The 20,175-nt window shown below is 46.7% G+C and overlaps 1 protein-coding gene across 1 annotated transcript; it reads right to left on the bottom strand.

The window, feature by feature from the left end:
• Positions 1-13,059: 13,059 nt before the first annotated feature.
• On the bottom strand, positions 13,060-20,035 carry AKR7A2 (aldo-keto reductase family 7 member A2). Its single transcript, XM_061187050.1, has 7 exons — positions 19,665-20,035; positions 16,483-16,670; positions 16,202-16,306; positions 15,375-15,471; positions 15,028-15,127; positions 14,310-14,439; positions 13,060-13,491 (listed from the first exon to the last, which is right to left on the bottom strand). The coding sequence occupies exons 1-7, from the start codon at positions 19,990-19,992 to the stop codon at positions 13,330-13,332; spliced, it is 1,110 nt and encodes a 369-aa protein (XP_061043033.1). The 5' UTR covers positions 19,993-20,035; the 3' UTR covers positions 13,060-13,329.
• Between the last annotated feature and the right edge of the window lie 140 nt (positions 20,036-20,175).

Raw genomic sequence — 20,175 nt, 5'->3', positions numbered from 1 at the left:
TTGCTTATGGAAGAGACCTATTAGTTGGGCTATAGCATGTCCCGCATTCTTTTTGCATAGTCATAGTTTCATTTAACTTGTTTCTCATATTTTTTGTCAAATGGAAGGTAGTGCTAACGGCTAGATTATATTCTAGCTCACCTTTTTTTTTTTTTTTTTTTTGGTAAGAATGCTGCATCAATGGTACTGTGTACTTCCTGATGCATCACATCAGGGAGACACAAACAGCATGGTTGACCCACTCCTAATAATGCTGAGAGCAAGCAGTGGGTTCATGTGGTGTCAACCTGTTCCCCCCACTGTAAAGTTCCCATCAATCTTTCATCTTATGGTTTCATCTATTGATGACCTTTGCCTGAATCAATCAAGATAGAATTTTTAAGTCTCAGATTATGTTGTGTACATCCTAAATACAGATCTTAGGAGTATAAGGTTAATATGTATAACCTTCTGACTATAGTTGGCCCTTGGACAACATAGGTTTGAACTGCGCAGGTCCACTTATACGTAGATTTTTTTCAATAGTAAATACTACAATACTGCACAATCCAAGGTTTGTTGAATCTGAGGATGTAGAATCTCTGGTGCAGAAGAGGGAACCATGGATACAGAGGAACCTCATATGCAGAGGGCTGATTATAAGTTATATGCAGATTTTCGACTGTGAGGAGGGTCAGCACCCCTAGCCTCCACGTTGTTCAGGGTCAACTGTACTTTTAAATGAGAAGTAAAGTACAGGTATTCCTTTTTTTAATTAAACTTTTTAATTTTTGAGAAAATTTTAGATTCATATGCCATCGTAACAAATAATACAAAGAGGTAACCTTGTTCCTTTTCCCAGTTTCCCTCAGTAGCAACATCTTGCAAGATACTATTTTTGTTAGGTGGAGTGTCCTATAAAAGATGACTCTTTTGAGTTCTTCTATATCCTTGCTGATTTTCTGGTAGTTGTACTACCTATTGTTAAGAGACGGGTGTTGAATTCTCCAATTACAATTTTGGTTTTTTTAAAAAAAATATTTATTTATTTTGGCTGCACTGGGTCTTAGTTGTGGCACATGGGATCTTTAGTTGTGGCACGTGGGATCTTTTTTTTAGTTGCGGCATGCGGGATCTAGTTCCCTGACCAGGGATTGAACCCGGGCCCCATGCAATGGGAGCACAGAGTCTTACCCGCTGGACCACCAGGGAAGTCCCCTCCAATTATAATTGTGGATTTCTCTCTTTCTATTTTCATGGCTATCAATTTTTTCTTCACATATTTTGGCAGCTCTCTTTGGTGTTTAAACACTTAGGATTGCTATTCCTTGATGGGTTGACTCTTTTCATTGTTATATAATGTCCCTCTCTGTCTCTGATAGTTTTCTTTGTTCTGAAGTCTACTTTCTTAGATACCTATATAGCCATGTTGGCTTGCTCTTGATTAATGTTTGCATGATATAACTTTCGCCATCCTTTTACTTTCAACCTGCCTATATCATTATATTTTAAGTGAGTTTCATGTAGTAAGGTCATTTTTTAAAATCCACTCTACTAAGCTCTGTCTTTTTTTTTTTTTTTTAAGCTCTGTCTTTGAAATGATATATTTAGACCATTTACCATTAATGTAATTATTTACAAGTTAGGGCTTAAGTCTGCCATTTTATTTTTGGTTTTGTTTTATTCTATTTTTTTTCCCCCCACACCACATGGCTTTAGTTCCCCGACCAGGATCGAACCCAGGCACCCTGCAGTGGAAGCATGGAGTCTTAACCACTGGACCACCAGGGAATTCCTTAGTCTCAGTTTTTTGTTTGTTTGTTTCTTTTATTTTTTTTAAGCTTTCCTGTAGGTTAACTGAACATTTTTTAAAGAATTATATTTTGATTTAATTACAGTGCTTTTGAGTATTTCTCTTTGTATAGCTTTTTTAAAAATAAATTTATTTTATTTATTTATTTTTGGCTGCGTTGGGTCTTGGTTGCTGCGCGCGGGCTTTCTCTAATTGCGGCGAGCAAGGGCTACTCTTCGTTGTGGTGCACAGGCTCCTCATTGCGGTGGCTTCTCCTGTTGCAGAGCATGGGCTCTAGGCACGTGGGCTTCAGTAGTTGTGGCTCACAGGCTCTAGGCGCGCGGGCTCAGTAGTTGTGGAACTCAGGCCCAGTAGTTGTGGTGCACAGGCTTAGTTGCTGCGTGGCATGTGGGATCTTCCCGGACCAGGGAGCAAACCCACGTCCCCTGCATTGGCAGGTGGATTCTTAACCACTGCGCCACCAGGGAAGTACCTGTATCGCTTTTTAAGATTGCTCTAGAGCAACAATCAACTGGTGGCATCATTTTACAAGTTTAAGTGTAGAAACCTTAACTCCCTTTCCATTCCTTCACTCTCCTCTGTTTATAATAGTCTTAAATATTTCTTCTACATGCATTTAGAACCACATCAGTGTTATACTTTTTGCTTCAACCATCAAATGTAATTTAGAAAACTTAAGAGAAGGAAAACCTGTTGTATTTACCCATATTTTGTTACCATGTTTTTTCTTCCTTCCTGATGCTCCAAGATTCCTTCTTTCCTCATTTTCTGTTTGTTTGTTTGTTTAGAGAACTTCCTTTAGCTATTCACTTAGGGTGGATCTGCTGACAACAAAGTTGTGTTTTTCTTCATCTGAGAATGTCTTGATTCCCTCTTCATTCCAGAAGGACATATTTGCTGGGTATAGGATTCTGGGTTGATGATTCTTTTCTTTCAGCACTTGAAAAATTGTTGCACCACTTCCTTCTTTTCTCAGTATTTGCTGGCATGGGTGGTAGTAAGGGAGGCCACAGTTTTTATTCTATGATGTTTGGCTGGAGTACACTTTTCTGTCTTGCCAGGATGCCCCTTTCCTAGTTCTTTGGCTAGAGAAAGCAGGCTTTTGTTGGGGCTTTTTCTGTCTGTGTCAGTCAGCATTTCCAGGTTGTTGGCTTTGTCAGCTCTGAGTTTGGGATATATAAGGAAAAAGAAAACTCAGGAAACTCACCTCTGTCATTCCTTGGGTACTGAGGTCCCTAGCTAGTCTGGGTTCTTCTTTCTGCCTTTCAGAGTCTTCTCATGTTTGTGTTATGCATGATGTCCAGGGTTTTTATTTGTACTTAGTAGGAGGAATAAGGAAAAGTATGTCTATTTCATCTTCCTGTAAGCAGAGGTCATTTTGGCATGTTAAAAAATAAAGTTACAAATACACTTTGCATATGATTTAGCACTCCCACTTCTAGATGTGTACCAAAGAAAAATAAAAACATATGTTCAAATACTTACACACAAATGTTTATGTCAGTTCATTCACAAGAGCCCCAAACTGGAAACAACCAATTAACTTGTGGTATACCCATACAATGGAATATGATATAATCAGCAATAAAAAGGAATGAACTACTGGTATACACAACAACATGGATGAATCTCAGAAATATCATGCTATGGGACTTCCCTGGCGGTCCAGTGGTTAGGACTCCACACTTCCACTGCAGGGGGCACAGGTTTGATCCCTGGTCAGGGAACTAAAATCCCACATGCCACATGGCAGGGAAAAAAAAATCATGCTAAGTGAAAGAATCCAGACACAAAAGACTACGTATTACATGATTCCAGTTTTATAAAATTCTAGAAAAGGCAAATTAATACTGACAGGAAGCAGAGTAGTGGTTTCTAGGAGCAGAGTTTGAGGGATGTAATTGACTACAAAGTAGCATAAGGGACCAACTACACACTTAAAATTGGTGAATTTTATTGTATGTAAGTTATACCTCAATAAACCTGGTTGTTAAAGATTTATATTATTCCTAAATACAAATTAAAACCACAATGAGATACATTCCCCATGAGAATAGGTAAAATTAAAATAACTTAAAAAACCAATTAGTTTACCACCATGGTTGGTGGCTACATTACTCCACTGTTCTGAATCATGCTTTCTTATCACTGGACAAGTCTTGTACCTAAGGATCCATAGCGCCATTCATCTGGGTAAAGCAGAAGTTGAGATATTCTCTGTCTCTGTAGGGTGGACAACTGCTTATTCATGAAAATACCTAAGGACCAGGCTTTGTCCTTGACTGGATCTTCTAATACATCACAATAATTCTTTTTTGGACATGACCCAACTTACATGGTTTTGATTCAGAAAGAACTTATTAAGGATGAGAATGTTGAATTGGAGAATTAGAGCTTCCTTTTATTTATTTATTTTATAAAACAGGTAGAGCTTCCTTTTTTTTTTTTTAATAGATTTATTTATTTATTTTTGGCTGCATTGGGTCTTTGTCGCTGCCCGCGGGCTTTCTCTAGTTGCTGCGAGCAGGGGCTACTCTTCGTTGTGATGCACGGGCTTCTCATTGCCGTGGCTTCTCTTTGTTGTGGAGCACAGGCTCTAGGCATGCGGGCTTCAGTAGTTGTGGCACGTGGGCTCAGTAGTTGAGGCTCGTGGGCTCTAGAGCGTAGGCTCAGTAGCTGTGGCACACGGGCTTAGTTGCTCCGCAGCATGTGGGATCTTCCCGGACCAGGGGTTGAACCCATGTCCCCTGCATTGGCAGGTGGATTCTTAACCACTGCGCCACCAGGGAAGTCCCCAGTGCTTCCTTTTAAATAAGACAATTTCTTTATTAGCGTCTAGTAATAGATTAGCTCAAAGGGTATGCACTGTGCAGCAGAAGGATCAAGTTCAAAGTTCAGGGGACAACAAATACCAGCAGTGTCTAAATGCCAAAGCCTCTAAGCAGTGATGTGATTATTATAGATACCTATAATTCTTTGGGGTTTGAATGGGATAAAAAGAAGAGCTTGATTTGCTGCCATCTAGAACACTTTCAAAGCTTTTTTACTTTAGGAGGCTCCTTTCACATTCAGATGTTTATCTGATACCTTGATACAGAAGATTTAATAGAATTTCCAGGTTAGAATATGCTGTCCTCAGGTATCGCAATGTTAGGCTTTATCTTTCATGTTTGGGGGCCATGAGGTAATAATTTGTCTTATACAAGTTGTGAAATGCCTTTGGAAGCTACTTAAATAGCCCCACATAAAGATTACTTAAAGGATATGGCTTGGATTTGTCCTCATTTGAAACCTGTTCATTTTTATCCAGCTGTGTTTGGATAGCATGCAATGAGAGGGCCACTATCAGAATATACTGCTTAATTTCATTATTGTAATGGAATGTTTGGACATCTATTAGCATATATTATTGTACAAGTGTTTTTTTGCCCAATTAATGAAATAATACAGGTGAATTTTAAATAACCCAGTGAAAGGAAGAGAATGTGTACTGCATACACTGCCAGGTGGAAGAAAAGAAGACTTCAGCAAAATCCAAGGTCACATACCAAGTGCCAGTAGTGGCAACAATTCAATCACCAATGTTCACTGCTGATGGAGCAAGAGTGGCCACTTTTTACTTAAACCCAATTTGTCCACAGTGATTTGCCAAGCACAACTGTCTCTTTTCAGAGATAAGGCTATTAAACTGAGAGATAGCATTGTAGCAATCCTTCAATGAGGAGGTACTTTTTTTCTCTCCTGTATGTGGTCTGTTACAATTCTTTGACTTATAAAGACTTTGGAATATAGGCAGTCCCCCTTAACGCTTTCTGCTGAATTTATGGAGGCAATTCCATAGGGATCATGAATGCTTCTAACCAGCATATCAAAGCATTTGCACCTTGCAGAAATAATTCTAAATGCACTAATCAACAAGGCAGTTCAGTAAGGGAATCACCACTGTACGCCAGACAAAATACTCAAAAGTTCTCATATTAAGTTCAGTTTCAGGCCATAGTACCAATCCCTTTAACAACAAGCCATATCAACATAACTTTACATGAGGGGAACCTCTAGGGAGAATCCTTTTTTCCCTCAACCTCGGCATAAACCTAAGCTTTTTTCTCAGGCTTTGCGCATCAGCACAGAAGAGCTATTATTCTAACAGGGTTAGCCAAAGGATCAGAGTCAAAGCAGTTGTCAGTTTGGAAAGACCAGATGTCTAGCTAATCAAATATTAAATACTAGATTTCCATTTCTCAAGAAAGTTGATAATAAACATATAATTTGTTTGTAGTATATCTGTTAACATTTACCATCTACCATGGGGAATGTAACGACACCACCGGCTACATGAAAAGCAGAAAACACAAACCTGAACTGGTGTTACAGACTAAATGTCTGTATCCCCCCCAGATTCATATGTTGAAACCCTAACCCTAAAGTGATGGTGTTGGGAGGTGGGGCCTTGGGGAGGTGACTAGGTTTAGATCAGGTGTGAGAGTGGCACGCCCGTGATGGAATTAGTGTCCTCAGAAGAAGGGGAAGAGACTAGAGATCTCTTCCCTAGCCATGTGAGGACACAGCAAAAAGAGGCTGTTCAACCAGGAAGAGGCCCTCACAGACTCCGAATATGCTGGCACCTTCATCTTGGACCTTCCAGCCCCCAAAACTGTAAGAAATAAATGTTTGTTATTTAAGCCACCCAGTCTATGTTATTTTGTTATAGCAGCCCAAACAGACTAAGACAAGTGGCATGAGCATCTCAAAATAACTGCTAATTTTTAAAGTAGAAGATTGTGTCAGAAGATGATGATTTATCTTTTTTGAAAAAATATCTTATTTATTTGGCTGCACTGGGTCTTAGTTGCAGCACATGGATCTTCATTGCAGCATGTGGGATCTTTAGTTGCAGCATGAGGGATCTTTAGTTGTGAAAGATGATGATTTATCTTGTACAATGTAGGAAGTCCATTTTCTTATCACGTATAACTTTTTTTTTTCTTTTTTGGCTGCATTGGGTCTTCGTTGCTGCGCGCGGGCTTTCTCTAGTTGAGGTGAGCGGGGGCTACTCTTCATTGCGGTGCCTGGGCTTCTCATTGCGGTGGCTTCTCTTGTTGCGGAGCATGGGCTCTAGGCGCGTGGGCTTCAGTAGTTGTGGCATGCGGGCTCAGCAGTTGTGGTGCATGGGCTTAGTTGCTCCGCGCATGTGGAAACTTCCCAGACCAGGGCTCGAACCCGTGTCCCCTGCATTGGCAGGCGGATTCTTAACCACTGTGCCACCAGGGAAGTCCTCACGTATAACTTTTGATCTAGATTATATAATTATTTTTCTCAATTAAATTCACTCATTTTTCATTCTAAGATTTCTTATGCATGTCAGAGGAGTAAAGCAGCAGCTGCTGATGTGTGGTACCAAGAATAGAAATACTGGGACTTCCCTGGTGGCGCAGTGGTTAAGAATCCGCCTGCCAACGCAGGGAACACGGGTTCGAGCCCTGATCCGGGAAGATCCCACATGCCGTGGAGCAACTAAGCCCGTGTGCCACAACTACTGAGCCTGCGCTCTAGAGCCTGCGAGCCACAACTACTGAAGCCCACGTGCTGCAACTACTGAAGCCCGTGTGTCTAGAGCCCCTGCTCTGCAACAAAGAGAGGCCACCGCAATGAGAAGCCCGCGCACTGCAAAGAAGAGTAGCCCCCGCTCGCCGCAACTAGAGAAAGCCCGCACGCAGCAACGAAGACCCAACGCAGCCAAAAATAAATAAAAATAAAAATAAATAAATTTATTTAAAAAAAAATAGAAATACTTCACAAATAGAAAATAATGCCAGTTTTGTATCAGTGTCAGATACTTCAAATACAAAATCAGTCAATTCCAATAATAATTTAAAATTTTCCACCCAATTCATGGAATCAAAGTAAAGCTTTTGAAAGTCTGTTTTGTTGAAGGTGACACTACTGTGAATATTTTAAATTCAGTTATAAAGTTCAACAATGAAGATAAACATGTTTTTGTAACGGCCATATACTTACAAATCTTCGTGCATCACAGTGTTTGTTAAAAATAATCTTATTAAATTAAAAACCAACAGTGGTTCTCAAACAAGTATGCACCAGAATTACCTGAAGGGCTGCTTAAAACATATTGCAGGGCCCCACCCACTAGAGTTTCTGATTTAGTAGGTCAAGCGTGAGGCACAGTAATTTGCATTTCTAACAAGTTCCCCAATGTTGCTGATGCTGCCGGCCCTGAGACCACATTTTGAGAGCAACTGGCTTACAATTTCACTGTTAGAATCTCTCTATCACTATGTAATTCAATTCAGACAGTATAGACCAGGAGTCTGCAAACTATCGCCCATGGGCCAAATCTGACTCACTGCCAGTTTTCACAAAAAAAGTTTTATTGGAAATTTGGAACAAAGCCGTATCTATTTACTTATCATCTGTGGCTGCTTCCTCACTACAAAGGCAGAGTTGTATCACTGCAATAGAGACCATATGGCCTGCTGATATGGACTGAATGTTTGTGGGTTAGTTTAGGGCTAATCCACTAATTGGTTGGGTGGCACTTATAATAGTCACTATACAAATTCACATGTTGATCTAATCACCAAAGTGATGGTATCAGGAGGTGGGGCCTTTGGGAGATTCTTAGGTTATGAGGGTGGAGTCCTCATGAGTGGGATTAGTGCCCTTATAAAAGAAACCCCACAGAGCTCCCTTACCCCTTCTGCCAAATGAGAACACATCAAGAAGATGGCTTCCTATGAACCAGAAAGCAGGTTCTCACCAGACACCAAATCTGCTGATGCTTTCGTCTTGGACTTCTAGCCTCCAAAACTGAGAAATTTCTATTGTTTATAAGCTACTCAATCTGTCGTATTTTGTTTTAGCAGCCCAAATGGACTGACACCCACAAAATATAAAATATTTACTACCTGGCCCTTTACAGAAAAGATTGCTGACCTCTGATACAGACCACAGTGGAATTAAGTTTTCCTTATATTATCGTGAGACTACAGAATATTGATTTACTTGTATATTCATTGATCATTCTCTACTTCTACAATGCCATTTTCCACTTTGAAAACAACCACAAGAAAATTCTTTAACAACTGGTGTTTACTATTACTATTAATGTCCCTAGTAAGAGCATTTGTTATCAAGTACAAGTCTCTCCAATACGGAATTGGAAAGATTCTTGGGAAGCAATAAAGATTTTCAAAAAGCTTCTTGTGTGAAAGTTTGGAAAGTCAGGGTTGTTTTATTATACCTAGAAGAGTGCTGAGGCAGAAGCAGTGTTAAAAAAATTAAAAAATAAAAACCTATGGAGTAGAAATGTATTTTCTCATAAGTAATTAAGGATCTTGACATTCCGACCTTCCTTACTGCTTCTAAAATGTATTCAGAATGCAAATTTGAGACACTGGTGAATTAACCATCACAACCACTAGTAACAAGCAGGCCAGAATGGAGAGGAAGCACATAGGTCAGCCAGATGCCCTCCCTCGAGCCTTTAGCTTCAGGAGTCCCCTTTCTGTCACATTGATTCGAGTACACAAAATCTGTACCAACTCATTTTTCCGGTCTTCTATACGGTACACAAGTCTCTAGTTTTCGAGGTTGGTTAAGTATGTTTGTCACTTTCCAGATCCAACTCTGTTCCTTTGTCTTTTGAAAAAGCTCTTTAGTAGGGACTTCCCTGGTGGTCCGGTGGGTAAGACTCCGTGCTCCCAATGCAGGGAGCCTGGGTTCGATCCCTGGTTGGGGAACTAGATCTCGCATTCATGCCGCAACTAAGAAGTCTGTATGCCACAACTAAGAAGTCCGCATGCCGCAACTAAAGATCTCGTGTGCCGCAACTAAGACCAGGTGCAACCAAAATAAATAAATTAAAAAAAAATAAACATTAAAAAAAAAAAGAAAAAAGGAAAAGCTCTTTAGTAATGAAATGGCTGAATTCAAGTGACCATCAAATATGTGTGATACCCTCCCCGAAAGGATCTAACAGATGGGAAATGACCTAGCATATGACGCATCCCTGATGGAGACACTCGGGACTAAAGGTCTCCTGACCAGTCAAGTGGCTCATCTTCTTGACTTGACCACTTAGGACCACTGCTCCCTGAGAAAGAGTTTATCTTCCAAAGATGACCATCTGTTTCTCTCACATCCTCTTTTTACAACATAACTCAGACACTCCTCCATGAGGCAAGAGGGATGCCTGCCCTTAGAAGCTAGCAGCACATGTTGTGGGGAAGCCCAGGCCACATGGAGGGGTCACATGTAAGTGATGACAACAGCTGACAATCAGCATTAATTGCTAGACATGTGAATTAGCCTGCAGGTGATTTTAGCCTCCAGCTATAATGGTACTTCTCAGACACAGGGGAACAGATGAGTATTCCCCACTGAGCCCTGCCAAACAGCAGACTTCTGAGCTAAATGACTGTGTGTTTTTTTTAAAAAAAGAAACAGCTTTAGGACTTCCCTGGTGGCGCAGTGGTTAAGAATCCGCCTGCCAATGCAGGGGACACGGGTTCGAGCCCTGGTCTGGGAAGATCCCACATGCCACAGAGCAACTAAGCTCGTGCGCCACAACTACTGAGCCTGTGTTCTAAGAGAGCTCATGAGCCACAACTACTGAATCCCACGCGCCTAGAGCCCATGCTCCGCAACAAGAGAAGCCACTGCAATGAGAAGCCCGCGCACCACAACGAAGAGTAGCCCCCGCTCGCCGCAACTAGGGAAACCCTGTGCGCAACAACGAAGACCCAACACAGGGCTTCCCTGGTGGCGCAGTGGTTGAGGATCTGCCTGCCAATGCAGGGGACACGGGTTCGAGCCCCGGTCTGGGAAGATCCCATATGCCGCGGAGCAACTAGGCCCGTGAGCCACAATTACTGAGCCTGCGCGTCTGGAGCCTGTGCTCCGCAACAAGAGAGGCCGCGATAATGAGAGGCCCGCGCACCGCGATGAAGAGTGGCCCCCACTTGCCGTAACTAGAGAAAGCCCTCGCACAGAAACGAAGACCCAACACATCCATAAATAATAAATAAATTAATTAAAAAAAAAAAAAAAGTAGAGGAATTTAAACAAAAACTCCTAAAGAAACTCAACATTTAAAAAAAAAACAAAAAAAACCTGGAATCATCAATCAGGCTCATACATGCCATCCACAAAAATAAAAAAAAAAAAATAAAAGACCCAACACAGCCATAAATAAATAAATAAATAAATAAATAAATAAATAAATAAATATATAAAAGCTTTGTTGAGACATAATCCGCATTATTATACACCCATTTATTTTATTTTATTTATTTTTATTTTTGGCTGCATTGGGTCTTCGTTGTTGCACACGGGGTTTCTCTAGTTGCGGCGAGCAGGGGCTACTCTTCGTTGTGGTGCGCAGACTTCTCATTGCGGTGGCTTCTCTTGTTGCGGAGCACGGGCTCTAGGCATGCGGGCTTCAGTAGTTGTGGCACGTGGGCTCAGCAGTTGTGGCTCACGGGCTCTAGAGTGCAGGCTCAGTAGTTGTGGCGCACAGGCTTAACTGCTCCACGGCATGTGGGATCTTCCTGGATCAGGGATCAAGCCTGTGTCCTCTGCATGGGCAGGTGGATTCTTAACCACTGCGCCACCAGCAAAGTCCCTATACACCCATTTAAAGAGTACAATTCAATGTTTTTTTTTCTTAGTGTATTCAGCATTGTACAACCATCATAATCAACTTTAGAGCATTTTCATCACCCCCCAAAGAAACCTGTACTCATTAGCAGTTAATCTCCATTTCCTCCCAACACCCCCTCAGCCCTAGGCAACCACTAATCTACTTTCTGTCTCTAATACATTTGCCTATTCCAGACATTTCACGCAAGTCAGATCACACAATATGAGGCCTTTTGGAACTGTCATCTTTCACTTGGGATAACATCTTCAAGGTTCATCCACACTGTAGATGTTTCATTACTTCATTCTTTTTTATCGCCAAGTAATAGTCCATGGTATGGATATACCACTTTCTATTTATCCATTCATCAGTTGATGGACATTTGGGCTGTCTCTATTTTTTAGCTATTATGGACTTACCTCTGGACTCTCAATTCTGTTCCATCGATCTATATGTCTACCCTTATGCCAGTCCCATACTGCTTTTATTCTGTAGCTTTGTAGTAAGCTTTGAAATCAGGAATTGGAGGACTTTGTTCTTGTTTAAATTTGTTTTGGCTATTCTGTATCCCTTGAATTTCCATATGAATTTTTTAAAAATTTTGCCAATTTCTGTAAAAAAAAAAAAATCCAGCTGAGGTTTTGATAGGGCTTGCACTGAATCTTATTAGGTCAATTTCAGATTTTGTCATCTTAAGCAACTCAATTTTGGGGTGGCTTGTTGTACAACAATAACTGATACTATTATTAATATGAGTGGGGTAATAACTGATATTACCCCACTTGGGGAAGCATCCATTTTATTATGGGTGAAGACAAAGGAGGGTGTCTTCATTCTAAATAATAAAACTTAATCTGAAAGGTGTCTCCTTCTAGAAGGCAAGTGGGACTTTCCTTTGAACAAAGAGTCTTTGATTGGCGGTTTTGTCTGCATTTCCAGGTTGAGTCCCTTTCATCACTTGAAGAGACTGGTCCAAATGCTGCCTACTGCTGCTGCCTGGCCCACACCCTACCTCTCGCCCAGGGTGTGATTTTTCTGCCCTGGGAATGTTCAAACAGCAACCACTTGACCTGGGATTTCATTTCTTCTCCAGCCTTGGGTGCCTCTTACTTGGGGTAGGGATTTGCTGAGGGAAATGGGGGTCCTGGCTGCCCACGCCCACATCCACCATTAGGAGGCCCAGCAGCAGAGCTGAGAATCTGTGGAAGACCAGAAGACAGGAGGCTTTAGCTAAGAGTAAAGCCGCTGCTGAAATGAGTGTGTGTTAAAATGTCCCACAGCATCCTGGAACGTTTTATTCTTCTTCGTGGGACGCTAACGGTAGGTTTTTGCCCAAATTATTCCATTTTTAAGTATTTAATGAGGTAATTCTGAACGAGAGAAAATCTACCTCAGGGTATATGACCCTCTTTTCTTCTGTCGCATGTAGAAGCGTGAGGGCCACCTGCAGCCCCGATGTTGAGAGGTTAGGCTGGGTTCAGGGCAGGAGGCTGGGAGACCCTCCCACTGCCGCTGCCTTTAGACGACTCCAGCTCATGGTTCTACCCCTTTGGCAGGAAGCCCCCAGGCAGGGTGGAAACAAGTCGTAAGCAGCTGAGGAGACAAATTTGTGGGCTTCACTCTGGGCCTGGGCTACAGCCAGGTCAAGTGCCTGCTTTATTCAGACGGGAAATGCATGAATGGGGCTCAGCCCCAGGCTTTACACATCGTGAAGGCAACTGGGAGTGAGGCAGGGATCTAGAAAAATAACGCATGGATCCAGACAATGGAGAAAGACCATGCTAAATCAGCTTAAGGCAAAGACCGGCCAGGGTGAGAGGGTAGAAGAGGTGACAGAAAAGGAAGAAACCTTGGGCAGCTTGAGCTGTGCTGGGGCCTAGCGGAAGTAGCTGGGACATTCATGGGCAACCAGGTGCCAGGCCTGATCAAAGGCCTGCACGACGGCTGGCTCCAGGGGCCCTTCTTCAGTGGCCACCAAGTTCTGTTCCAGCTGCTCCAGGCTGGACATGCCCAGGATGACCGCGTCCCCGTGGGCACCCTGCAAGGGGAGACGGCCAGACGTCAACACACTAGTGCACCACAGTGACCCCAGTCACACACGCTCCCCCCACTCCCCCCGCAGCCTTGCCCCTGCCAAAACTTGGGACCTGATTTTTAAAATTTATACTCTACATAGTTCTAGAGAGCACTTAAGGTACCTTCAACAACTGTAACTATGTGACCCCAAACCCTGTCTTCTTTCCTCCTGCTGCCACACTGCTCATCCTCATTCAGACCTAAGTGCAGAGCCCAGTTCTGCCACTTAGCAGCTGTGTAAACTACGTTTAGCTATTTAACCCCCCGAGACTCAAATCTTCTCAGTTTTCAGCGTGGTTATGGGAATGAGAAATTATGCAAAGCATTTAGCTCCCACTTAATGAAAACCTACTATATACATGTCAGAGACTATGCAACTATGTAAGGCTGAAGCTGGAGAAAAGTTTTAGCCAGGAAGACAGGGGACACCAAAGAGAGAGGGAAACCCCACCTCCCCCCAGAGGAGCCAGACCAGTGGGTTTTACAGTCAAATCTGTGATAATTTTCTATCCCTTTCACAGCTGTATGAACCCCAGTTTGCTTATCAGTAAAACTGGAATAATCACACTTCATCAGGCCTTGGTAATAATTCAATCCACGTTAGTAAAGCCCTCATTACAGGGCCTGGCACTTGGACAGCTACTCAGAACAACAGAAAGGCTGCCGTGAAAACTGGAACAAAGAGAAATTTCAGAAGGAAAAACTACTTAGGAATCACCTGAAGGTAACGCTGGCTCCCCGAAGAGAGCAGAAGTGGGGCTTCCAGGGACGATGGGTTACCTGGAGCTGGGAGTGGTGGTACATCCACCGGAGGGCGGCCGAGGTCATGCTGGGGGCGCTGGGGCCATACGCAGCCTGCAGGGCCTTCTCCACCAGGGCAATGGCCTTGAAGTGGTGTTCCTTCCAGAAGCTGAGCAGGTGGGGAGGGTAGCACAGGGGTCAGGACCATGGGGTCATACTGGGGGCCACCGCCAAAGAGTCAAACAGGACAGCTGCTCTCACCCCAACCCTGTAGCATGGAGGGGCTGGTATCCCCTCTAGCAATGGGTCTCCTGCTTTACTGAACCACCCAGGATGCTGGCTCCCTCACCAGAGACCTCAATGACATCTTTACCCCTAAGAACTCAAAGCCTGCCCTTACTTTACCTAGGGAAATAGGCAGCAAGTACAGGGGCATGACTCGGCCCCAGGACTGCTGAGCCTCCATCCAGGGCCCTCTCCTTCCCTATTTGCAGGGGATGAGCACTTCTCAGGGAGGAGCTATGACTTGGAAGACCTGGCATAAGGTCCAGGGATCCTCATTCCTCATGGAGGTCCCAAGAAAACAAGAAGAAACCCTATAGAGGGCTTCATAATTCCTCCAGGAATCAAAAGAGGCAGGTCCAGGCAGCAAGGGATGGCCTAGAGACCCAGGAAAGCAGCCTAGAACTCCTCCATTTCAGATAAAGGGGACCCCCTCCCACTCCACCCATCCTGATGCAACCCATCTCCAGCTCACCGATTCCTGTAGATCTCTGCCCAGTTGGTCCCAAAGAAACGGCCCACAGGTTGTTTCCTGTCCTTGTCCTCATACTTGTACTTGCCGGTCAGCAGGCCCCCTGCGGGAAGGCTGTAATCAGATCCCCCGGCACTGCTCCCAGAGGCTGCTCTGGACCGGAAGTGGGGGTGATGTTGGAGGACCCAGGAGGGATGGAGGACCCAGCCCAGCCTCTTGTCAAACCCTTCCCTGCTTCCCAGGTCCGGGGCCGGGCATCCCCCAGGTCAGGAATAGGGAGAAACAGGACCAGAAATGCCCCCCCGGATCTGGGAGGGGAGCCCATCCCCACAGCAGCCCATATCCCATACCAGCCAAAGGGTTGTAGGCGTAGAACCTCAGTCCAAAGTGCCTGATGCAGGGGAAGAGCTCTGTCTCCACCTGCCGGGTGGTGGCGTTGTACATGCCCTGTGGGCAGAAGGGCCAGCTGGAGAGGGTGCATGGGTCAGGGGACCCCAGTCTTCTTTAAAAACCTTCAGTCAAAACCTGCCCAGGACTTCAGAAATGATTTCCAACATCACTAGTGGTGGCTGGGCGATGGGGAGATGGTGCTGGGCCCCAGGAAGGGACAGTGGACGGGATATGTCATTCCACACATATCTGTAGGCACCAATTGTGGGCTGGACACTGAGTTCCCAAACACCAGCAGATCTAGTAAGGTCTCTGTTTCCAAGAGATGTTAGAGTCGAGTTAAAAACAAAGACAGAGGTCAGGTGATCACATAAAAGTGGGTTCGGTGATCACAGCAGATTCTCCCAAATACTTGCTCAATGTATGAAGATGGGGTTTGGAGATGGGAGGCCCCGCTGGGCTGTTGGGAAAGGCTTCCAGAGGAAGAGGCATCTAAGCGAGACCTGGGCACTCATTCCCATGAGAAGCGGGGAGGAGTGTTCCAGGCTGACTGCAGAGGGAGAAGCAGGCAGGAAGGGGAGCCTAGGCCGGAGACAGCAAGTGCCTATTGGCTGGGCTGAGAGTACCCGGGAGCCATCTACAGGCTGTGAGCACGGGAGGCAGGGGAATGGCTGCTATGGAGAGGGCACGGGCGGGGGGCGGAAATTGGGGGGGAGTGGGAGGGGCCAAGAGGACCCAGGATCAGCTGGCACCCAGGAGACAGAGGCCTCTGCAGCCCTGGCCTCACCTGGTACACGGTGGGCAGGATCCAGTTGTTGCTCTTGCACAGGGTACAGATCTCAGCCACTTCCCAGGCGGCATAGTTGGAGAGGCCAAGCTCCACAAACTTGCCCTGCGGGGGAGAGGCCAAGGTCAGAACCCACTGCAGCCCAGAACACCAGGAAGGAGAGACTGGCTGGGGACCCTGGGAGTGGGGTCTGTCCCCAGCTCTGCTCTGGGACAGCCCTGGAGCCTCCACTCTCCTGGGCAACGACCGGCCAAGGAGAGGAGCTGGGGGGCCGCCCTCACCTCCTGGTGCAGCTGGTGGCAGGCGCGCAGCGTCTCTTCCACAGGGGTGCCGTGGTCCGGTGCGTGTAGATAGAAGAGGTCAACCTGGGGACACTGCAGCCGCTTCAGTGATGTCTCCAGCTGGGACCGGAGGCTGTCAGGCTTCAGTGACTTCCCTTCCCAGGGATTGGCCTTGGTAGCGATTTTCACTTTGTGGGAAGAATGTAATGGTTAAGAAACTTATTGTAACCACTTACTAGCCATGTGACCCTGGCTAAATAACTTAAGTTCTCTGAGTTTCAATTCTCTAATCTATAAAATGGGGATGATAATAATGGAACTGTCTTCACAGGGAGAGCATGAGGATTGAATAATGTCTCATGTGCGAGTTCCCAATGTTCACTGCTGCTATATTATTAGTCACCAAACTGCTAGCTGTTCCAAGCCCTGTAGTAGAGGCCAAGTGCACAGAGATGTACTAAACACACTCAATTTCTGCCCTCAAGGAGGTCACAAGCTAGAAGGTGGTGTTACAATATGTAAGTGCAGGAGAGCCCAGGGGAGAGGTATGTGGCCAACCTGGGAATTCCAGGGAGGGCTTCCTGACCCCGCAAGTTGAGTCTCCAAAAAAGCATCCTGGGACTTCCCTGGTGGTCCAGTGGTTAAAACTCTGCACTTCCACTGCAGGGGGCATGGGTTCAATCCCTGTTCGGGGAACTAAGATCCCGCATGCTGCGCGGTGCGGCCAAAAAAAAAAAAAAAAAGAAGAGTCCCAGCCAACAAGGAAGGGTGGGAAGCACATTCCGAAGGGTGGGAACTTGGACAAAGTCACAAAGGCAAGAAAGCACAGTACGTGAAGGCCATACGTGCAACCCTGAGTTATAAACTCCAGGCAGGGAGCAGTGGTACACGAGACAAGAGAAGGGGGTCCAGACCTAATCCCCACGGGTTTTCTCAAATACCATCATTCAAAGGTTTTATGAGTGAACTGGTCAGCTGTGTTCACTCTGGCTGCCGTATAGAGAGAGAAGTCGAGGGGGCAGGCCTGAAGACAGGGGGACAAGTAAAGAGGCTGCTGCAGGAATTCAGGAAAGAGATGCAGCTGCTGAACATAACCACTGGCAGATCCATTTGAGAGAGAGGTAGAAGGCAAAATGAACAGAAGGCAGTGACAGTTTCCCCCCTCTCCTTCCAGACTCCTGGAAGCGTGCACATCCGCATATCCACCGTAGAGACACACTCTGCCTGAGAACAAGAGAGTGTTCTGCCCTGCAAGCAGCTTGGAAGTGTTATAAAGAATGCTGGCTCTCTGGGGGATTCCCTGGTGGCGCAGTGGTTAAGAATCTGCCTGCCAATCAAAGGGACACAGGTTCGAGCCCTGGCCGGGGAAGATCTCACATGCCGCAGAGTAACTAAGCCCGTGCGCCGCAACTACTGAGCCTGAGCTCTAGAGCCCGCGAGCCACAACTACTGAGCCCACGTGCCACAACTACTGAAGCCTGCGCGCCTAGAGCCTGCACTCCGCAACAAGAGAAGCCACCACAATGAGAAGCCCGCGTACCGCAACGAAGAGTAGCCCCCACTCGCTGCAACTAGAGGAAGCCCGCGCACAGCAATGACGACCCAACACAGCCAAAAATAAATAAATAAATAAATTTATATATACATTAAAAAAAAAGAACGCTGGCTCTCTGGATTCTGCACTTTCCATACTTGGCAAACGCAACTCAGTAATCCAGAGAGGAGGGAGTCATCAGACCACTTGGATGTTGGAGAGACCAAGTCCCTCAGCTTCTCGTCCAGATTTTTTCCATTCCCCACATTTCTCAAACCCCCTGCATTCTTGGTGTGACCTTTGCCTCAGGTCTGACCTGAGGACTTCGACTCTGTGAGTGCCTGGCCTCAAAGAAGGAAGCAGGGAAGGACTGGAGGGGGAGAAACCAATTCAGAAATAAAATCTTCATTAGTCACGAGAGGCACCCAGGTGAACTAGAGAGTGTGGGTCTGAGATGCACATCCCCAAGTCTGTTCTTCCAGATCCACCAAGCTATGAATCTAAGGAGGACCCAGAGGGGGACGCCCCCAACACAAGGGCTGGGAAGAAAGAGCCTCAGGATGGAAAAGAGGAGGCAGAGTGCGGTAGTAATAGTATCAGCTGACTTCACTGGGTCCCACCATGTGCCAGGCACCCTCCTAGGCACTTCCAATGGCATCAGGCTGATGAGGGACCGTCCCTCCACACACACATCCTCCACTCAAGCACACCTGCCTCCTGGCCATCCACACAGCAGTCTTGGCACAGCTATGCCCCCAGCCTCTCATAACATTTTGCCTCATGCTCTGCCCAGCAAACTACTATTGTTCCTTGAAGGCCCAGCCTCAGTGTACTCTGAGCCTTCCCTAGGGCCTCTGCCTGGCCCCATCATGCCTTCCCTAAAAGTGCTTCCTCTGCAATCATTTGCTTCAATCTTCCCCACTAGACTCTGAGCTCCCTGCGGGTGGGTTAGAGACACTTTCCCTCCTATAGCTCCATAAGAAGCTGGCATAGGGCTACAGGAGTGGACAGAAATGCCTTACCCTCTCTCTCACGCCTCTCCACTCTTTACCCCACCACCCCTGCTCCCCCAGCCCGGTCTATGGCAATGCTACAGCTCTCCGTGAGAGAGCCAGGGGTACTGCCAACTGAATAGAGCAAAGTCTAGGGACTGATGAAAGACCTGGATGAGAAAAGGGCTCTCGGGGAGCGCATGGGCATTGAGGACAATGGGGAGAGGGGCATAGGCAGAGCGCCTGGGGACCGGTTATGGGCACCTGGCAGGGTTGGAGGGGGGTACGGCATAGCTCTGGAGACCAGTGCCGCAGAAAGGTGCACTAAGAAAGCAACTGGGGTAGGAAGCCAAGAACTAGATCAGGCTCAGGGGTTACCGAGTTGCAATCCCCAGACGAAGAAGCGGAGGGGAAGGTGGTCAGGATAAAGCGCTGTTCAGCTGTCGGGGCTGGATGTGCAAGGGACTTGAGGAGCGGGGGGTTCAAAGAGCTGCGGGATGGCCAGGGGAGGTGGGCGCCCCGGGGGCGGGACGAAGCTGTCGGCCCTGACCGCAGCGTGCGCGTGGCTGGGGTCGGGTCAGCGTCCTGCGGGACGGGTCTGCACCGCACGGTGCAGGGAGAGGACAGGGGGTCGGTGCGCGGGCGCCAGAAGTTACCTTTGCAGTCGCCGCCGCCCAGCCCGAGCCCCAGGCCGCCCAGGATGCTCTCGGACTGGCCGTCGCTGTACATGAAGGCCGTGTCCAGCTCAGTGTGGCCGCGCTCCAGGAAGGCGCGCACTGCCGCGGCGCTGGCGGGCGCGTCCATGCGGCGCCCCATCTCCATGGTGCCCAGCACGGTGGCGGGCCGGATCGGGGAGCCTGAGGTGGCACGCGGGCCCCGGGACATGGCGGCTGCGGTGGCGGCGGTGCGAGCCTCGGGCGGCCTGGGGGTACGAGCGCAGCGGACTGCGGCGCGGGCCACGGCGCGAGACAAGGTGCTCAGCATGAGGTCGGCGCCTGCGCGCTGGGGCGCCTCGGGCCCCGCCTCCCTGCCGAGGGGGAGAAGCGCTGCGCCCCCTCACGCAAGATACGCTCGCTCGCCAGCCACGACTCCCGGAACCTTCCGCCAAGTGCGCGGCGCAAGAGGCGGAGCCGCGCAGCTCCGGGGCGGGGCGGGGCGGGGCGGGGC

This window comes from Eubalaena glacialis, chromosome 3 (assembly GCF_028564815.1).
Source record: "Eubalaena glacialis isolate mEubGla1 chromosome 3, mEubGla1.1.hap2.+ XY, whole genome shotgun sequence".
Taxonomy (NCBI): Eukaryota; Metazoa; Chordata; class Mammalia; order Artiodactyla; family Balaenidae; genus Eubalaena; species Eubalaena glacialis.
This window is presented reverse-complemented; position numbering and strand designations above follow the sequence as displayed.

What these genes read in the sequence shown, in the direction of transcription:
- AKR7A2 (XM_061187050.1), bottom strand. Translation starts at nt 19,992, where the DNA reads ATGCTGAGCACCTTGTCTCGCGCCGTGGCCCGCGCCGCAGTCCGCTGC. An exon ending in CGCCTACAACCCTTTGGCTG is followed by an intron (nt 15,128 to 15,374) that starts GTATGGGATATG and finishes GCCTTCCCGCAG; the next exon opens with GGGGCCTGCTGACCGGCAAG. An exon ending in GCAGAGATCTACAGGAATCG is followed by an intron (nt 14,440 to 15,027) that starts GTGAGCTGGAGA and finishes CCACCTGCTCAG; the next exon opens with CTTCTGGAAGGAACACCACT.